General features: G+C 35.8%; 1 protein-coding gene across 11 annotated transcripts in view; it reads right to left on the reverse strand.

Moving 5' to 3' along the window:
* The window catches only part of ZMYM4 (zinc finger MYM-type containing 4), a 150084-nt gene that overhangs the window by 13552 nt on the left and 118641 nt on the right, over window positions 1–17891 (reverse strand). For all 11 annotated transcript variants that reach the window (XM_087446305.1, XM_004425932.3, XM_087446304.1 and 8 more), the window contains 9 exons: window positions 16429–16573; window positions 13303–13421; window positions 12163–12334; window positions 9880–9933; window positions 9298–9477; window positions 8792–8886; window positions 4303–4474; window positions 4028–4123; window positions 1815–1966 (listed from right to left, as the gene is read on the reverse strand). In XM_087446305.1, the coding sequence (XP_087302431.1) occupies window positions 1815–1966; window positions 4028–4123; window positions 4303–4474; window positions 8792–8886; window positions 9298–9477; window positions 9880–9933; window positions 12163–12334; window positions 13303–13421; window positions 16429–16573 (1185 nt within the window). The remainder of the gene's footprint in view (window positions 1–1814; window positions 1967–4027; window positions 4124–4302; window positions 4475–8791; window positions 8887–9297; window positions 9478–9879; window positions 9934–12162; window positions 12335–13302; window positions 13422–16428; window positions 16574–17891) is intronic.

Below are 17891 nucleotides of genomic sequence, written 5' to 3' on the forward strand. Positions count from 1 at the left end.
CAAAACATAACAAAAACTGAAAGAAAAATACTTGAAAAATGTATTTCAAACACTTATATTAGAGTTAATATCCTCAATGTAAAAGAGATCCTACAGATAGAAAGGAAAAATCCAAATGACCAACAACATAAAGACATTCTACTTTACAAAAATGGGAAACACACAAAGTGGAGCCACAAGATGCCATTTTTTTTAATGCATCAGAATAATAAACATTAAAAAGAGGAGTGGTAAAGAGGATTCAAGAAATGGGCACTCACACACACTGCTGGTCAAACTGTAAATTACTATAACCATTTTGGAAAGTAATCTGAAAATATCTTAAAATTAGAAAAATACATATATGCTTTAACCTAGAATTAAAAGCACAAGTTCATCAGGTATGCAAACAAAATATTTACTGAAGCATTGTTTGTAAGACTAAGGGGGTGGGGAATAACCTGAATATATAAAAGAGGAAAGGCTGAATAACTGGGATATTCATACTCTGTAATATTACACAGGTTTCTTTTTTAAAAGGAGGAGTGTGATTTATATTCACCTGGAGGGATACACAGATTGAGAAAAGCAAGTTGCAAAAAATGTGTATGGTATGGGCCCCATTTTGCTAAAAACTAAGCAAAACAAAAACTATTAACAAACATCTATACACATGTATAAACGTATGGCATAGAAGAAGGTAAAGAAGGACACTTACCATGCTGCAACACTGGTTACCTCAGGGAGTGGGAATGGAGGGAGATAAACTTTTCTTTATATGCCTTCACTTACTGTTTTAACAGTTACACTGAGCACATACTACTTTTGTAATCAAAAAACAAAACTTTAAGAACAAATAAATGCCTAAATAAAATAACACCCCCCAACCCAAACAAATGGAAGAACACCTGGCAAATAGAGAACAGAAAAAGTCAACGACATCCAGAGTTCTACCACACCGAGATGATAACCACTGTAAACATTTTTGGTGCATTTCTTTTGATGTATTTATTTGACTGGTTTTGAAACCACTATATGTTAACATACAGTGATACACATAGAATTTATACTCTTATTTTGTTCATTTCATGCTTTAATATTAATATTTTTACTGTTACTAGAAGTCACTTTGTAAACAATTTTTACTGGCTACATAATATACAACTTTAGAAATATACCATAATTTACTTAAGCATCACACTTTGGTGGACATTGAGGTTATTTTCAATTTTGTGCAATGAAGATGTCTGAATTTGAGTATCAGCTTGGACAGACTTCCAAAAAGTGAATTACTGGCAAGAGTATGAACATTCAAAAATATTCCTAAAACATATGCTCAAAACTACTTTTTAGAAAGTATGTACTAATTACCACAGCTATGAAGGCAAACCCCATCTTATAAAACTCATATCAACTAGTGTTACAATTTTTTGATTTTTGCTAATGTGAGAGACAAAATAATAGTATCTATTATTTTAATTAGCATTTTAAAAATTTAAATAAGACTACATGATTTATACAAATACATACATATATACACATACAGAGTCATCTATGTCACTTCTTTTGTGAATTGCTGTTTATGCCTTTTTTGTCCATTTTACAATAAAATGCACCATCCTCGATTTCTGTTATTCTAGTAACAGTCTCAATTTAGCTTACAGAATGCTATATGATCAAGACTTTTAAATCAGGGCCAGTGGTTCATTAAGAAGACGGTACTAGGAGCAATACCAAACCACCAATATACACTATAATTTTTCAGCTTAATTCACAAGTTCTATCAGAATTATTAAATGTGCAATAGATTTTATAACAATTATTGAATTTGATACCTGCTGAATTCCAAGGCACAAGTATAAGATACTGTCTGGATCATATTTTTCACCATTTGGTCTCCGCACCTCTTGGATAAACTGGCATAAGCCCAAACTCAACTCAGCAAAAGTGCAGGACAGAATATCTTCCTTCAGCTTGATAGAGCGGACTGTGGAAAGGTAGAAAACATCTGAAATATTAACTTGCAGGAAACATAGTAACACTCCTTGATTCACTGAATAAACATTGACTACTACTGTGCTCCAGGCACTGCGGTGTACACTGGTGAATACATGGATTAAAGACAGATCCTGATCTCAAGGCGTTTTTAGCTAAAGAAATAAAGACAAGACAGTGCACACAGTGTAATAGGTGCTATAATAGAGGTTTCACTTAAACAGGATTCTATGAAAGCAAATGAGGGATATCTAACAGACAGGGAAGGATCAGGTTAGATTCTGGAGGATGTGACACTAATGCTAGACCTTGAAAGGTGAAGAAAAATTAAACAAGTGGATAAAGAATTCCAATCTGAGGATATAAAAAGATTTTCCAAAGTATATTCCACAAAATACTAGTCATGCAAAAGCTGGAGAAAACTGAGTTTCTAAGATATGATAAATTTGGAAAACAGCAGCATATTATATCTGCCTCTAAAGAAATCACAATGGTTTTTGGTATAGTAAAAGCTCTGAGGATATCTGCAAAAAAGAATGCTGTTTAACTTTAACTCAGATTTATTTGAATATAGAACACTTCAAATAACATATATCATCTTTATGCCCTTGGAAATGCTGGAATACTGTATGTGCTTGGCCACAAAAGTGAAAAGGTTCAGAGGATTTAGGAGTACCGGAAAAAAACAAGAAGGGCAGATGGGGGCATATCATGGTAAGCCTCATATATGATATCAAGATGTTGAAGAGAACTAAGAACTCAATTTTAAACAGGAGGGTTATCCAATTTGATGTGTAGAGATCATATTGCAACAGATTGGTCCACATTGTGGGATCAGAATTGAAACACCCTTTCCAGTTATTGCTCTTCTGCATTTAGACAAGTTTGCATATTTCCAAAGATATACTTGAGCTCCCCTGAGAAGGTTTTGCAAAAGGTAAGTGGTGGTTCATGACGGCAAGGACCATGTTTGACCTGCTCACCCAAGTACCTACCACCATGCTTGGTACATGATAAATATTCAGTAAGTATTTTTTCAATGAACGAGTAATAGAAATGAGTAGGCATCCCCCATGGCTATTGCATTCAGGCCTGGTAGTCTAATACACTATTATCTCTCCATTCTCACCATCCCTCTTTCTTTTTTAAAACAAAGAGTGCTGTGGCTCAAAAGTGAATGGTAAAGGGCCTGATAAACCTCCATAACAGGAGTCTATTTATATCATTCTGGAGCAGAGAGATTACACTTGATCTGTAGGAACTCATGAGTCAGTCACAGATCAGAGCAGCAACTAACTGCTCCAATAAGGAGGGTTATATGTACCCAAAACCCAGCAGGGTAGACTGAGATGAAGACAAGAGTATATGCAATCACCCAGATGTTAGAGAGAAGCTATATAGTTGGAAAGGGGCAAAAAAATCTAGTTATAAGGACATACTCATCCATTCCTGTCCCATCTCATTCCACGAAGACTGTTCAAGTATCTTACATAAAACACAGATAATAAAAAAGCAAAATATAAACTGAAAACAAAAGTTTAGAATAGGATGTCAAAACCAGGGAAAAAAGAAAGCTAATGTGGGCTCTAAAATTATACACCGCTGCTCTATTTGAACTCTTTACTGGGTTCCAAATTTCCTGGCACCCAAAGCAAAATCCACAAACATGGTCAGTCATACAGAGCTCACTGTTAGGAAAAATTCCTACAGAAAAATAAAGGTTTTCCAGGTATTTTTCTCAAAAAAAGAAAAAGTGTCACACTGGGTTCTGTATGGGTTACTCTACAGACATAGGGCTCAAGAAGACAGATTTGAGCCACTTGCATAGGGTTAGAAAAAGAAACAAAATTCCTTACATTTGCATCACAAATTCATGATCAGAAAATACAACCTTATCTTTATAACAAGCTCTTTAAAATTGGAAGTAGGATATTAATTTCTTTTTACTATAAGACTTCAAATTTTAAATAATTTTAAATATTCCACTTATAAATTTAAAATCAACAAAGATATTACAAGTAATTCAGACCATACGGAAAGAAATGAGTTTTACCTCTACAGCCTGGCTCTGAGGATTCTTGAGAGAGTGCATGGTCTTGAGCACTTCCTAAGGGGTCAGAACATGGGCTAGATGAGGCATGTTCAACTCCTGACAAGGAGAAAAAATAAACGAGAAGTTTAAATAAAAATGGGAAAAAATTTAAGTAAAGCCAAAACCAAAGTTTTATGGGATTTTTGACCTAGTATTTATCTCTCTTGAGAAGATTTATAACTTTATTGATATTCCCCCCACCTCCTAAATTAAGACACAAGTTCATGTGTATTTACCGCCACATTTCAGATCCCCCTGTTCTTCCTTGGCATTTTTCCACTGAACCCAGTTCTTCCAGGCATTTACCCCATACATGTATTTCAGTGTCATCCCAGACACTGAGCACCCTTGAAAGGCTCCTTGAATAAGACTCCTGGGCTCCACAGCTACTATAGACTTCTTCCGTCCCTGTAAGAATTCCAAAAATTTACAGAACATAAAATTTAGTTTCGGATCTTTAAGAATCATGGTTCTCAAAGACAGAAAGGGCATAAATTTACAGAATATGGAATTTAGTATTACATCCTAAAGATTCAGAGTTCTTAGAACTAGAAAGAGCTTCAGAGATTACCTAATCCAATCCATATGAGAAAAGAAAAAAAGAGTTTAAATGTACAAGATCATATTGTAATAATTACTATTTAAGTACTTACTATGTGCCAGATACTGGACCCACACAATGAGGTATGAATAACAGTTATTACCACTTAGGTCTATTTAATGGAACACATGAATAGATCATATTCTGGGCTATAAAACAACGCTCAATAAATTCTCTAACTACAATGGAATTAAGTGAGAAACCAATAATTGAAAGATGTTAAGAAAATCCTCAAAAACTGGAAATTAAACAACACATTTATAAAAACCCCAGGGGTCAAAGAAGAAACTACAAATGCAGTTAGAAAATATTTTGAACTTACGTGAAAATTATCAGAATTTTCTAACAGTGCTAAAGCAGAGCTTACAGAGACATTTATAGTATTAAAATGCTTCTATGGGAAGTGAAAAAAATCTAAAACCAATAATCTAAGCTTCTATCTTAAGAAACCAGAAAAAGAAGACCACATTACAACCCAAAGTAAGGAATATCAAGGAAATAATAAAAATAAGAGCAAAAAATCAATTAAAAAAAGAGAGAGAAAACTCAATAAAACTAAAAGCTGGTTCTTTTAGAAGATTAAAAAAATTGATAAATCTCTAGCTAGAACAATCAAAAAAAACAGAGAAGATACAAATTACCAACACCTGATCCTACAGACATTAAAAGGATAAGAGAATGTTGTGAACATCATTATGCCAATTAACTTGACAACTTACATGAAATGAACAAATTTCTTAAAAGATACAAACTAACAAAGCTTGCCCTAGAAGAAACAGATAACCTAAATAGCCCGAGAACTTGAATTCATAGTTTAAAACCTTCCCACAAAAAAATTCCAGATGGCTTCACTGTTGAATTCTACCCAACACTCTAAGTAATTATATAAATTATATTTCAGAAAACAGAAGAGGAGAAAACACTAACTTACTTTATGATGTTACCATTACCCTGAAAGCAAAGCCAGATAAAGTCATTATAAGAAAACTACAGACCAATATCCCTCTTAAACAGAGACACTTAAAACCTTAACAAAGTATTAGCAAACTGAATCTAGCAATATATAAAAGAATAAATTCATCATAAGAGGGTAGGGTTCATCCCATGAATGCAAGGTTAGTTTAGCATTTAAAAAATCAATGTATTTCACTATTTTAATAGACTCAGAAAAGAAAAACCCAGATGATCATTTCAATAGATGCAAGAGATCCACCTGACAAAGTTCAACACAGAATCGTGACAAAAACTCTCACCAAATTAGAAATAGAAAAGAAATTCCTGCACCTGATAGAGGCCATCTATGAGAAACCTACAGGTAACTTCATACTTAATGTTGCAAGACTGAACACTTGCCCTAAGACTGGGAACAGGCATGAAGGTGTGCTATCACCACTAACATTCAACGTGGTACTGAAGATCCTAGCTAGTGCAATAAATCAAGAAAAAGAAAGAAAATGCATTAAGATTGGAAAGGAAAAAGTAAAACTGTCTTTATTCACAGATAATATGATTGTCTACATAGAAAATCCTAAGAATTTTAGTTGAGCGAAATCACAGTATATAAAGCCAATGTACAAAAACCATCTCTATTTTCACACGCCAAAGGCATACTAGAAAATGAAATTTAAAAATAATACTATTTACAACAGGATCAAAAAATTTTTTAAATACTTAGATAAATTTAACAAATATAACACTTGTACAATGAAACATATAAAACATTGTTGAGAGAAATTAAAGATGATCTAAATAAAGCAGAAAGATACTATCTTCATGGACTGGACAGCTCCTAATTGCTAAGATGTCAATTCTCTGCAAATTGATCTATGGATACAGAACAGCTCCAATCAAAACTCCAACAGGATTTTTAATAGAAATTGACAAGCTGATTCTAAAATTTATATGGAAATGCAAATGACAATTTTGAAAAAGAAGAACAAAGCTGGAAGACACACACTCCTGACTTCAAAACTGATTGTAAAGCTACAATAATCAAGATAGTTGGTACTGGTATAAAAACAGCCATATAAATCAATAGAACAGAATGGTTTCAGAAATAGACCAACACATATATGGTCAGTTGACTTTTAACAAAAATGCCAATGTAATTCAATGGGGAAAGGACAGTCTTTCCCAAGAGTGGTACCAGAATTACTGGATATCCTTATACAAAAAAAAATGAACCTTGATTTTTGCCTCAACTCATACATAAAAATTATCTCAAAATGCATCACAGATAAACCTAACAGCAAAAACTATAAAACTAGAAGAAAACATAATAAAAATATCTTAGTTACCATAGGTTAAATAAAGATTTTTAAATGGGATACTAAAAAGCACAAAGTGTAAAAGAACAGAAAATAATAAAGTAGACATCCTCAAAATTTTAAAGTTCTGTTCTTCACCATTAAGAAAATAAAAAAGGAAGTAAAGGAATAGGAGCAAAAGATATATTTGATAAAAAAAATTATATCCATAGTAAAGAACACTTACAACTAAATAAGATGATAACCAACCCAATAAAAAAATGTGCAATAGTTTTGAATAGACACTTTACCAAAGAAGATACACGAATGGCAAATATGCATATGAAAAGATGCCCAACATCATTAGTCATTAGGAAAATACAAGTTAAAACCACAATGAGGGGGCCAGCCCCGTGGCTTAGCGGTTAAGTGCGCGTGCTCCGCTGCTGGCAGCCTGGGTTCGGATCCCGGATGCGCACCAATGCACCGCTTGTCTGGCCATGCTGAGGCAGCATCCCACATACAGCAACTAGAAGGATGTGCAACTATGACATACAACTATCTTCTGGGGTTTTGGGGAAAAAAAGGGAAAAAAAGGAGGAGGATTGGCAATAGATGTTAGCTCAGGGCCGGTCTTCCTCAGCAAAAAGAGGAGGATTGGCATGGATGTTAGCTCAGGGCTGATCTTCCTCACACACACACACAAAAAAACCACAATGAGATACCACTATACATTCACTAGAATGGCTAAAATTAAAAATCGATACTACCAAGTGTTAGCAAAGTCATGGAGCAGATGGAACTCACACATTGCTGGTGGGAATCAAAATAGTACGCCCACTTTGGAAAACAGTTTGGCAGCTTTCTTACAAAGTTAAAAATATACGTACTATAAGATCCAGCAACCCCCTCCTGAATATTTTTCCTCAAATGAAAACATATGTTCACACAGAGATTTATACTAAAATGTTCATAGCAGCTTGATTCAAAATAGCCCCAAAATGGAAACAACTCCAAATTTCTATCAACTGTTAAACAGTTAAATGAATTGTGGTTTATCCATACAATGGAATGCTACTTGGAAATAAAAAGGAATGAACTACTGATACATGAAACACCATGGATGAATCTCAAAAACATGCTAAGTGAAAAGAGTGATACACAGAAGACTACAAATCATGAGATTCCATTTATATGACATTTTAGAAAAGGCAAAGCAGTATCGTTTTGCATTAACCTGCAAAGCAGATCGGTGGTTGTCAGGAGCTGGAGATGACGACTGACAAGGTCACAAGGGAAGTTTTTGGGACAGTGGAAGTGTTATGAATGTGGTGGTAGTTACGTACTGAATACATTTTGTCAAAGCCCATGAAATTGTACACTTAAAATTTATGAATTTTTAAATGTAATTATAACTTAGAGCTAATTAAAAAAAATAAGGCTATTATTCTTTTAATTTTTGGTATGGGAAAGCTCTGTCAACATGAAAAACAGTCCATGTGAACTTCACTATTATACTACACTATACAAAATAGTGAACACCTCATTATTATAATATGTACAAAGAAAGCTAAATTTAAAAAAAGAAAAGTCCACAACAAGGATTATAAAAAGATTTTTAAAGTAAACAAAGCAAAACAAAAAAAACCCCTCAATTATAGAAATAAAAATAAATGTCCCTGCTAAAAGAAATGTAAAATAAAAGATACAGTTCTTAACTACAAGAAACAAAAACAAAAGCACAAAAATACAACGTTGTAAAACAGTGTATGGAATTCCTCAACCCTGGCTGATACAGAGTTTTATAAACAGGAGGAACTAATAAACACAGATAGAACGAAGGAAAGAAAATACTAGAAAAATTAAGCTACTGCTTACTCTTCGTCTGGGCTGGGGGAAGCCATCTCTGTGTCGTCGTCTTGTTCGGGAACGTGCCTGGATTCCCTGTCCTTTATTCAGTGGGTCAAAGGATTCTATAAATAATCAGCAGAAAGCATAATGTGAGGTAAGTAACTCCTAGACTTAAACAAAGACTTAGACTGGGGGAGGAAATATCAGGTAGTCATTACTATACTCATTATTTTGTTTGTAATAAAATAAGAATTTTACTTATTACTTAAGAGAAATAAAGGATATACAACTTAAAAACTTCAATAACAATCAAGAAAACCTCCTATATGGTTACTGGGGGAAAGGTAAAAAACAAAACAAAACAAATTAACCACTTATAAGAACAATATGGTACAAATTAATGCCTTCACAGGCAGGGACCATTTGTGCCCTAGATTATTATCATACATTATAACTGCTTCTAATGTCATTTCAGCATTGTACCAATGTTTTAAAATAAAGGACTTTCAGCAGACAGGTTACATTGTACAAACCTGACGGAAAATCCGCTTCCAGATCTTGTTCAGTTTCCCCTTTTGAGAATTGCTTCAGTTCTGAATCAGCCTCCTGCACTGCATTTGACTTTAGGGCATAATGATTCAACTCTTCCTCCCAGCTATGTGGAGTAGATACTGCCTCTGATTCAAGATCACCACTGTACGTACTTCCTTGGTCTAGAATACACAGAAAACAAATAAGCCCTCAAAATAAGATAGACTCTTGACATGCTCAGAAACCTTCCTGAACCCCTGAATACCAAAAACTGAGATTATGGTTGCTGAACAATTACCTAGGTACACTCAAGAATGAAGTAACTTGTTCACCAGCCTCACAGAACTGGATTCATCTCTTTGGCACACACCTTAAAGCAATATCTCACTTAATCCTTAAAACCAATATTTGAGGTAGTTTTTATTATTCTCATTACAAATCAGCACATAATCATAGACATCTGATGCCCCCTACAAATAGCTAAAATTGCAAATATTCAATACAAGGATGCTAATACTTTATGAGTTTGTATCACTAACAAAGGATAATATTTCTAAGAGCCAAACATATTTACAATCACAAACCTTTTTCAAATATCTTGGTGTCTAGAAAGAGTTCCTGTTCAGAAGTTTGGGATCCTAAAGAAAAAGAAAAGCACATAATAAAACAACTTATATGTATAGTCATGTATCACTTAACGACAGGGATATGTTCTGAGAAATGTGTCGTTAGGCGATTTCGTCGTTGTGCAAACATCACAGAGTGTACTTACACAAACCTAGATGGTATAGCCTACTACACAACTAGGCTATATGGTACTAATCTTATGGGACCACCATCATATATGTGGTTAATCATTGACCAAAATGTCGTTATGCGGTGCATGACTGTATACACGAAGCAAACTGCATCTCAAATGAAATGACTGCCCTATACACATGAATCATACTAGGGAGTTCTAGGTAACTAGCCTTCATATGCAGAAAGAATGACTCATTAATAAAATCAGGCATTAGTGGTAAATGCGGTTAAACAAATTATGATTGATAACAGTGGTTACACTTCTGGATAGCAGTATGAAAGAAGTCATGAATAAAGAGAGACCTTTATTTTGAATTTTACACTCTTGTGCTATCTGAAATAACTTTTTTTTACAATGATAGACATACACACACACACACATAATACTTATTCACAGATTGACAAATCTGCTCTAAATTGCTTTTTTCCCTCCAAAATATAATACGCTTTACCATTGCATTAGAAAGCCAATAGACTTAGAATATAAATATAAGTTACATGAGCAATCAGCACATGGAACTAAACAGAACACAGTTCTATCAATTATAAACTTCTTTAAAAGTAAGAAGCTTAAGGATTCAAATTACCAAAACATCAAGTTTTTAAAAAAAACCCAGGAAAATTGCTTCTTTCCCCTAAAATCAAAGATCGACTAGCCAGATCCCTTCAGTTGGAATTCATTTCTCCCTCTTTACGTTTCTAAACCATTTGATTTTACTTACACTATAGTGATTACAATATCTGTCATGAAGCTTAGTCTTGCAAGTTCTTCTATCTGACTCAATTGGAGGCTAAGGCAAAGCCATGATATTTGCACAGAGGAAGCACTTGATAAATGTTAACTATTAATGTGAACGGAGAAGCCAACTTAAAATGAGGTTTATCATCAGGAATTGCTTAAACTTCCAAATTCAATATCAGAAGTTAGAAAATCAAGCATAGGAGCAATATTCTAAGACATTAAAATCTACAAATAAATGAATCAGAATTATGAGATTATACACTAAAGAGCAAAATGAGACCAGAAACATTGGGATAATAACTAACAAGCTTTTTATCCATCTCTCAGAATATGTATGATTTAAAAACTTACTAGCAACACAAAAGAAAAGTTGACTATAGTTTTTTGAAATGCTACAGTGTTTGGAAAATCATCTAGCATTTATTATGCAAAATCAAAACCCAGTAGCTAGCTTTCTAAAAACCATCACTGAAAAAAAGAAAAAATTGTCAGGAAAAGAATTCTTTCTTGACTTATCAGTGATATATGGAAAGGCCATTGTGAAAATTCATCTACTTATTTCAACTATCTTAAACATTTTCTCTCTCTCTTCTTATGATTGTCTCATCTTATATCCAAAATTCAAGGACGTGCTAATTAAGGATAGAAACCTTTCTGGAATATATATTACTAGGCTCTGGTTAATAACATTTGCTTTGGAGTCAGACCTGGATTCAACTTCCAGTTCCATCACTTCCTGGTTGCATAACCAGGGCAGATATAAACATCCTATTTTCCAAATGAGGAATCTGAAGTAAAAAGTACAGTCCTCAAAGGGCTGTTGTGTAGATTAATGGAGGCGATGCCATAGTGCATTTAGGACAATGTGTATGGTAAGCACATAAATCTTAACTATTGTTATCATCATTATTCTCTACTCATAAAATGGGATTTATCTGTGAGTCATTTTGAGCCAAATGTTTTTCATCCTAAGGTTCTATTTACATTCTACCAACATGCTGGTTATTATATAACAGGAATTCTTATCTGGGAACCATGGCTTTGATTACTGGGATAAAATCAGAAAATCATCATGAACCGTGGATTTATAGGTTATTTTCCTGGAATCATTAAGAACTAAAAACTGTATTGAATATCGATACTTATTTGCCTTTATAAAAAGGATAGAGCTTTCAAAGGTATCAATAAGTTTAACAAATCCACAGACCTCGTATTTAAACACAAATAAAAGAAACTCCTTGACTGTATGATACTTAAAATTACTTGAGTTGCCTGAAAATCTGTGGGTGTGTTTTTTCTTTCTTTACTTTAAAATTCTACCAACCTCCCTGGGATAGAGTCTTCTCCTTTTCTTCATCTTCTGCAATCATTTCTGCCATCTCAAGGAGATCAGCTTCAAATGGATGTGAGGGAAGCTTTTCCTTAATGTCTTCAATACTCTCCGTGACTTTATCTTTGTTATCCATTGAGGGTGGAATAAGCATAGGGACAGGCATCTGAAAGACCAAGGATAGACTGAAGAGTTTCTTAGGCAACACGTTCGTCATCAAAACTATTATTTGTGGGGCTGGCCCGGTGGCATAGTGGCTAAGTTCGTGTGCTCTACTTCAGCAGCCCGGGATTTTCGGATTGGGATCCCGGGCGCAGTTCAGATCCCAGGCATGGACCTACGGACCACTCATCAAGCCATGTTGTGGAGGCGTTCCACATACAAAATGGAGGAAGACTAGAACAGATGTAAACTCAGGGCAAATTTTCCTCAAGCAAAAAGAGGAAGATTGGCAACAGATGCTGCTTCAAGGCCAAGCCTACTCACCAAAAAAATCCTATTATTTGTGAGATGATTTAAGTACTACAATAAAAATGCAAACTATTTCTATTGCTGATGATTAACTAGTTTGTTTTTATAAGACTACAGCCATTTAAATAAAAATTGAGTAAAAGCTTTTCTGGACACTCAACAAAATATATCTCTGAAGCCTCTAAAAGAATAATTATCTAACACATTTTTGTTTTGTTTTTGATTATATTTCTTGCTTAACATATTCAAACAACTGTTTCCCTTAAGAATTCAGTACCAATGAAAAATATGCTTCCAATAAAAAATGAATACATTTTTCTTTAATAAAAAGTGAGAATCATGTAAATCATAGTATTCACCTTTCCACTCTTGCTAGAATCTAGGATTGTAACACACACAGTTTCTGATCTTTTTCTATTTGAGTGGTCGTATAGTGTATGAAACATGATAAAAAAGCTATATCATAGCTTTTTCTGAGAAGGCAGGGTACAAATAAAAACAGTTCTTTATATAAGCCATATTAAGTAATATAGTAATATGATAATAGTCAACCAGAGTCAGGTATATTTTACCAACAAGTGAAAAGTATTTTTAGGGAGCTGTAAAATTTTAATTGAGGAAAATGTATACTAGATTAGTCTTAATCTCTAAATGATTACTCACTGGAACTGGAATTCCAAATGGGACCGGTGCATACTGAGTATAAAGATGAAGAGGTATGGGCACAAACACTGGTACGGGAACTGGCACCACAATGATCTGGGGCTGACTTGGAGTGTCTTCTAATTAAAAAAAAGGCACAGAAAACAAAGACGGTTAGAAACACTGTAACAAAAAATTTTTTAAAGCATATAGAGATTTATAGTTTAAAAGACGTGTAATCAATGACAGGAAGTGTTCATAGAAAGGAGAAATAACTGAAATAGCAAAGAAAGGCTTGAGTTCAGCACTAACAAAAAGTGGGCAACACAATCATTATCAACGATATGAGGATAAAATGAATGAAACATAGAATCTGGATGGACGAATGGGAAGGACTAGAACAGTGACCTTAGAAGAGGGGTATGGAAAACTGTTAACGTGAGTAAGTAGTGTATGTTCAAGAAGAGACTGAATAGGTAGAAGGACCATTTTTGTAAGGCTAGAATGCACATTTTAAAACCATTTCTAGTTGATAGCACGGAGCTACTATAAATCTGTTAGCACAGAGTAATGTGACGAAAATGGCATTAAAAAAGATTAATTTGGCTGCCATCTTGGCATGGAACAAAGAGTATATAAAGTGTAAAAGTAGGGCCAGCCCCAGTAGCCTAGTGGTTAAGTTCAGCGCGCTCTGCTTCGGCAGCTCAGGTTCGGTTCCTGGGGGTGGACCCACACCACTTGTCTATCAGTGGTCATAATATGGTGGCAGTTCACATAAAAAAAAGAGGTGGCGCAGCGGTTAAGTGCACGCACTCCGGTGTGGCGGCCCAGGGTTTGCAGGTTCGGATCCTGTGCGCGCACTGACACACTGCTTGTTAAGCCATGCTGTGGCAGCGTCCCGTATAAAGCAGAGGAAGATGGGCATGGATGCTAGCTCAGGGCCAATCTTCCTCAGCAAAAAGAAGAGGATTGGCATCACATGTTAGCTCAGGGCTAGTCCGCCTCACAAAAAAAAAAAAAAAAAAAAAAAGAGGAAGATGGGCAACAGATGTTAGCTTAGGGAGAATTTTCCTCGGGAAAAAAAAAGCTAATTTCTCTACGCCTCAGTTAAAACAAACAAAAAATAAATAAATAAAGTGTAAAAGTAGGAAACGATTACAATATATAGAACTAAGATAGGCTGGCCCCGTGGCTTAGCGGTTAAGTGCGCACTCCGCTACTGGCGGTCTGGGTTCGGATCCCAGGCGCGCACTGACGCACCGCTTCTCCGGCCATGCTGAGGCCGCGTCCCACATACAGCAACTAGAAGGATGTGCAACTAGGACATACAACTATCTACTGGGGCTTTGGGGAAAAAAAAGGAGGAGGATTAGCAATAGATGTTAGCAGAGAGCCGGTCTTCCTCAGTAAAAAGAGGAGGATTAGCATGGACGTTAGCTCAGGGCTGATCTTCCTCACAAAAAAAAAAAGAACTAAGATGATGAGGGCCTGAACTAGGGTGGTTATGATACCTACAAAAAAGAATAAATATATACAGCAGATGTTCTAAGGTATTAAAAAGATGAAACAAAACTCAGAAACTAACTTAAATATGAGTAGGGGAAAAAGCGAGAAAGATGGAGGATTCGTTCAATTATTTCACAAGTATCTATAGAGTCCTTTCCATGTGCCAGAAAAATATGCTAGATAATTATAAAATCACTAATGTAGGAGAAAGGCAATGCTAGTGACAAGAAGTGAAAAGGTGACAATTTGACTAGGGTTAAAGGTTGGAAATAACATGGGGTCAATTTTACCATGGTGCAGTGGACATAAAAAAAAAACACATTACATGATTATAGATGTCTGAAAACCAAGCTACACAATACTAAATAAACCACTATTGATATAATAAAAATATAGGACTAAGTTATCTATAGCATTGCTATTCAATGTGGTTCACAGACCAGCAGCATTGATATTACCTGAGAGCTCGTAAGAAATGTAAAACCTCAGGTTCCACTAAATCAGAATCTACTTAATAAAACTCCCAAGTAATTCATATACATACTAATGTTTGAGAAACACTGGCCTACAGGATAACCTTCCAGATCTAGGAATCGAGGATTTCTTTCTAATTTAAAAATTCTGGGACTTTCAGATGGCAGCGTGAGGAGCTCCACAGACCTATTCCCTAGTGAAATAAGCAAAGCTGGTGAAAACTGTTAAAAAACCACCATTTAAATTCTTTGGAAATTGTCCTAAGGGCATATAGCAAATATAGAAACATTTATTCAAGAAAATCTACTAAAATGCAGTAAGGACACTAGAAGTCTATGACATTTGATCTATCACCTGCTCCACAGCCCCAGCTCAGCCAGTTCAATCTGACAGAAGCTCCACTCTGGGTGGGTATGGCCAGGAACATAGTCTCCTCTTCCTTCAGCTCCCGATCAAGGGTTACCATATCTCACCAGGAGGAATAGGCCACCATCATTTCTCACTCCCTCCAACTTCAAGGTGAACAAGTTAATTCTCAGGTGATTGCAGTCAACAGGCTGGGGGCTCCCTTCCTCCACCTAGCTGCCACCCACAGGATAGAGGCCCCACTCCAGGAACTGCAGGCCAAGAACACTGGGGTCCCAATCACCCCCACCCCACATCACTTGTAGGGGAGAGATTCCAAGCCAGGAGAGGGAAGCTGAGAAGATCAGAGGCTAGCACTGTTCCCAGCATCCAGAGAAGTAGCTCAGAGATTTTGCCTAGGGGGGAGGCAGTTCAAAATAAAAGAATGCCACGAAGCTCTCCCCAAAGGAATTGACTATTTGAAATAGTCTAGAAGATAATAATTCCTCTTAATTAAGACCCTGTCTACATACTTCCAAAGTCTATGCTTACTCCATAATATACAGTGCCATTAAGGAGGAAATTAAACGAAGTGTTCACAGTATGGTATTATCAATTAACTACCTTCTCTTTGCCGTAACTTGTTAAATCTCAGATGGTGAAAATACCTAACTCACAGGGATGTTGTGAGAACTAAATTGGGCAATGTATATAAGCAACCAAACACATCACCTAGGAAACAGTAGACACTCAATTAATGTAAGCAGATCCCACATTCCTTTCCCCTAAAAAAATGAAATGAAGAAAGCACAAGGAACATACCTGTCTGGCATTCTTTGTTTTGAGTATGTGGTTTGCAAGAGGTGGCTTTAGTCTGTGTGATGGGTTTGCACAATAAAGCTTTATTCTTCAAAAGTCTTGGAGGCTGGGAAGGTGGCAGTTTCAGGGCATCTGTTTGTGTACTTGCCTAGTAAAGAAATAAATCAGAAACCAAAGAGGTTTTCAAAAGCTTATCATTAATTACCAGAAATATTATAATTTCGAAAGAAATACTATATTGGAATTACATGCAAAACAGAACATATTCAACTAAGTATGTAACCATACAATTTCCTGAAATATCAGTAGCGATAAAGGAATATTTTGATAACTATATATTGACTCCAAATGTATCAAATTATCAGTTCTGGTTACCAAGAAAAATGCTATTTCTATTGTATGACATTGTTGATCAATAACAATGTTGGCTGAGTTTAAAATGAGAACTGTTACTTCTTGACTAAGTCTTTTTTTTTTTTTTTGGTGAGGAAGATTGGCTCTGAGCTAACATCTGTGCCCATCTTCCTCCATTTTTTTTTTTTTTGTGAGGAAGATCAGCCCTGAGCTAACATCTGCCAATCCTCCTCTTTTTGCTGAGGAAGACTGGACCTGGGCTAACATCCGTGCCCATCTTCCTCCACTTTATATGGGATGCTGCCACAGCATGGCTTGACAAGTGGTGTGTCAGTGTGTGCCCAGGATCCGAACCGGCGAACCCTGGGCCGCTGCAGTGGAGCACGTGCACTTAACCGCTTGCACCACCGGGCCGGCCCCTTCCTCCATTTTTGTATATGGGATGCCGCCACAGCATGGCTTGATGAGCATTGCGTAGGTCTGCGCCCAGGATCCAAACCCACCAATCCTGGGCTGCTGCAGTGGAGTGCACGAACTCAACCACTACGCCACCAGGCGGGGGCCTGAGTTAAGTCTTAGAAGACTTAGTTTCATGATAATTAGAAATAACAGAATCACTTATGATCATTTAAGTAACTTGAACAAAGATGATGTGAAAGTTATTCCAGAGACCAGGAAACACTTTAGAAATGCCACTGTTCTAATTATAAGTTTTTCTCATTATTTATTTTAAAAAAATACTGAGTAAAAAGAAAAAACGCAATGCTTATTTACAGCATAATCTCCACTGGATGGGAAATACACTACATTTTATAAATATTTTATTTACAGGGCCAGCCTGGTGGCATAGTGGTTAAGTTTGCATGCTCCGCTTCGGCAGCCTGGGGTTCGCAGGTTTGGAACCCCAGGTATCGAGCTATGCACCACTCATCAAGCCATACTGTGGTGGCATTCCATATAAAAGTGGAGGAAGGTGGGCACAGATATTAGCTCAGGGCCAATCTTCCTCAGCAAAAAGAAGAAGGCTGGCAACAGATGTTAGCTCATGGCCAATCTTCCTCACCAAAAAAAAAAAAAAAAAAAGTATACATTTTATTTACAATCTGACTACA

This window comes from Ceratotherium simum, chromosome 22 (genome assembly GCF_057802395.1).
Source record: "Ceratotherium simum simum isolate JZ-2026a chromosome 22, ASM5780239v1, whole genome shotgun sequence".
Taxonomy (NCBI): Eukaryota; Metazoa; Chordata; class Mammalia; order Perissodactyla; family Rhinocerotidae; genus Ceratotherium; species Ceratotherium simum.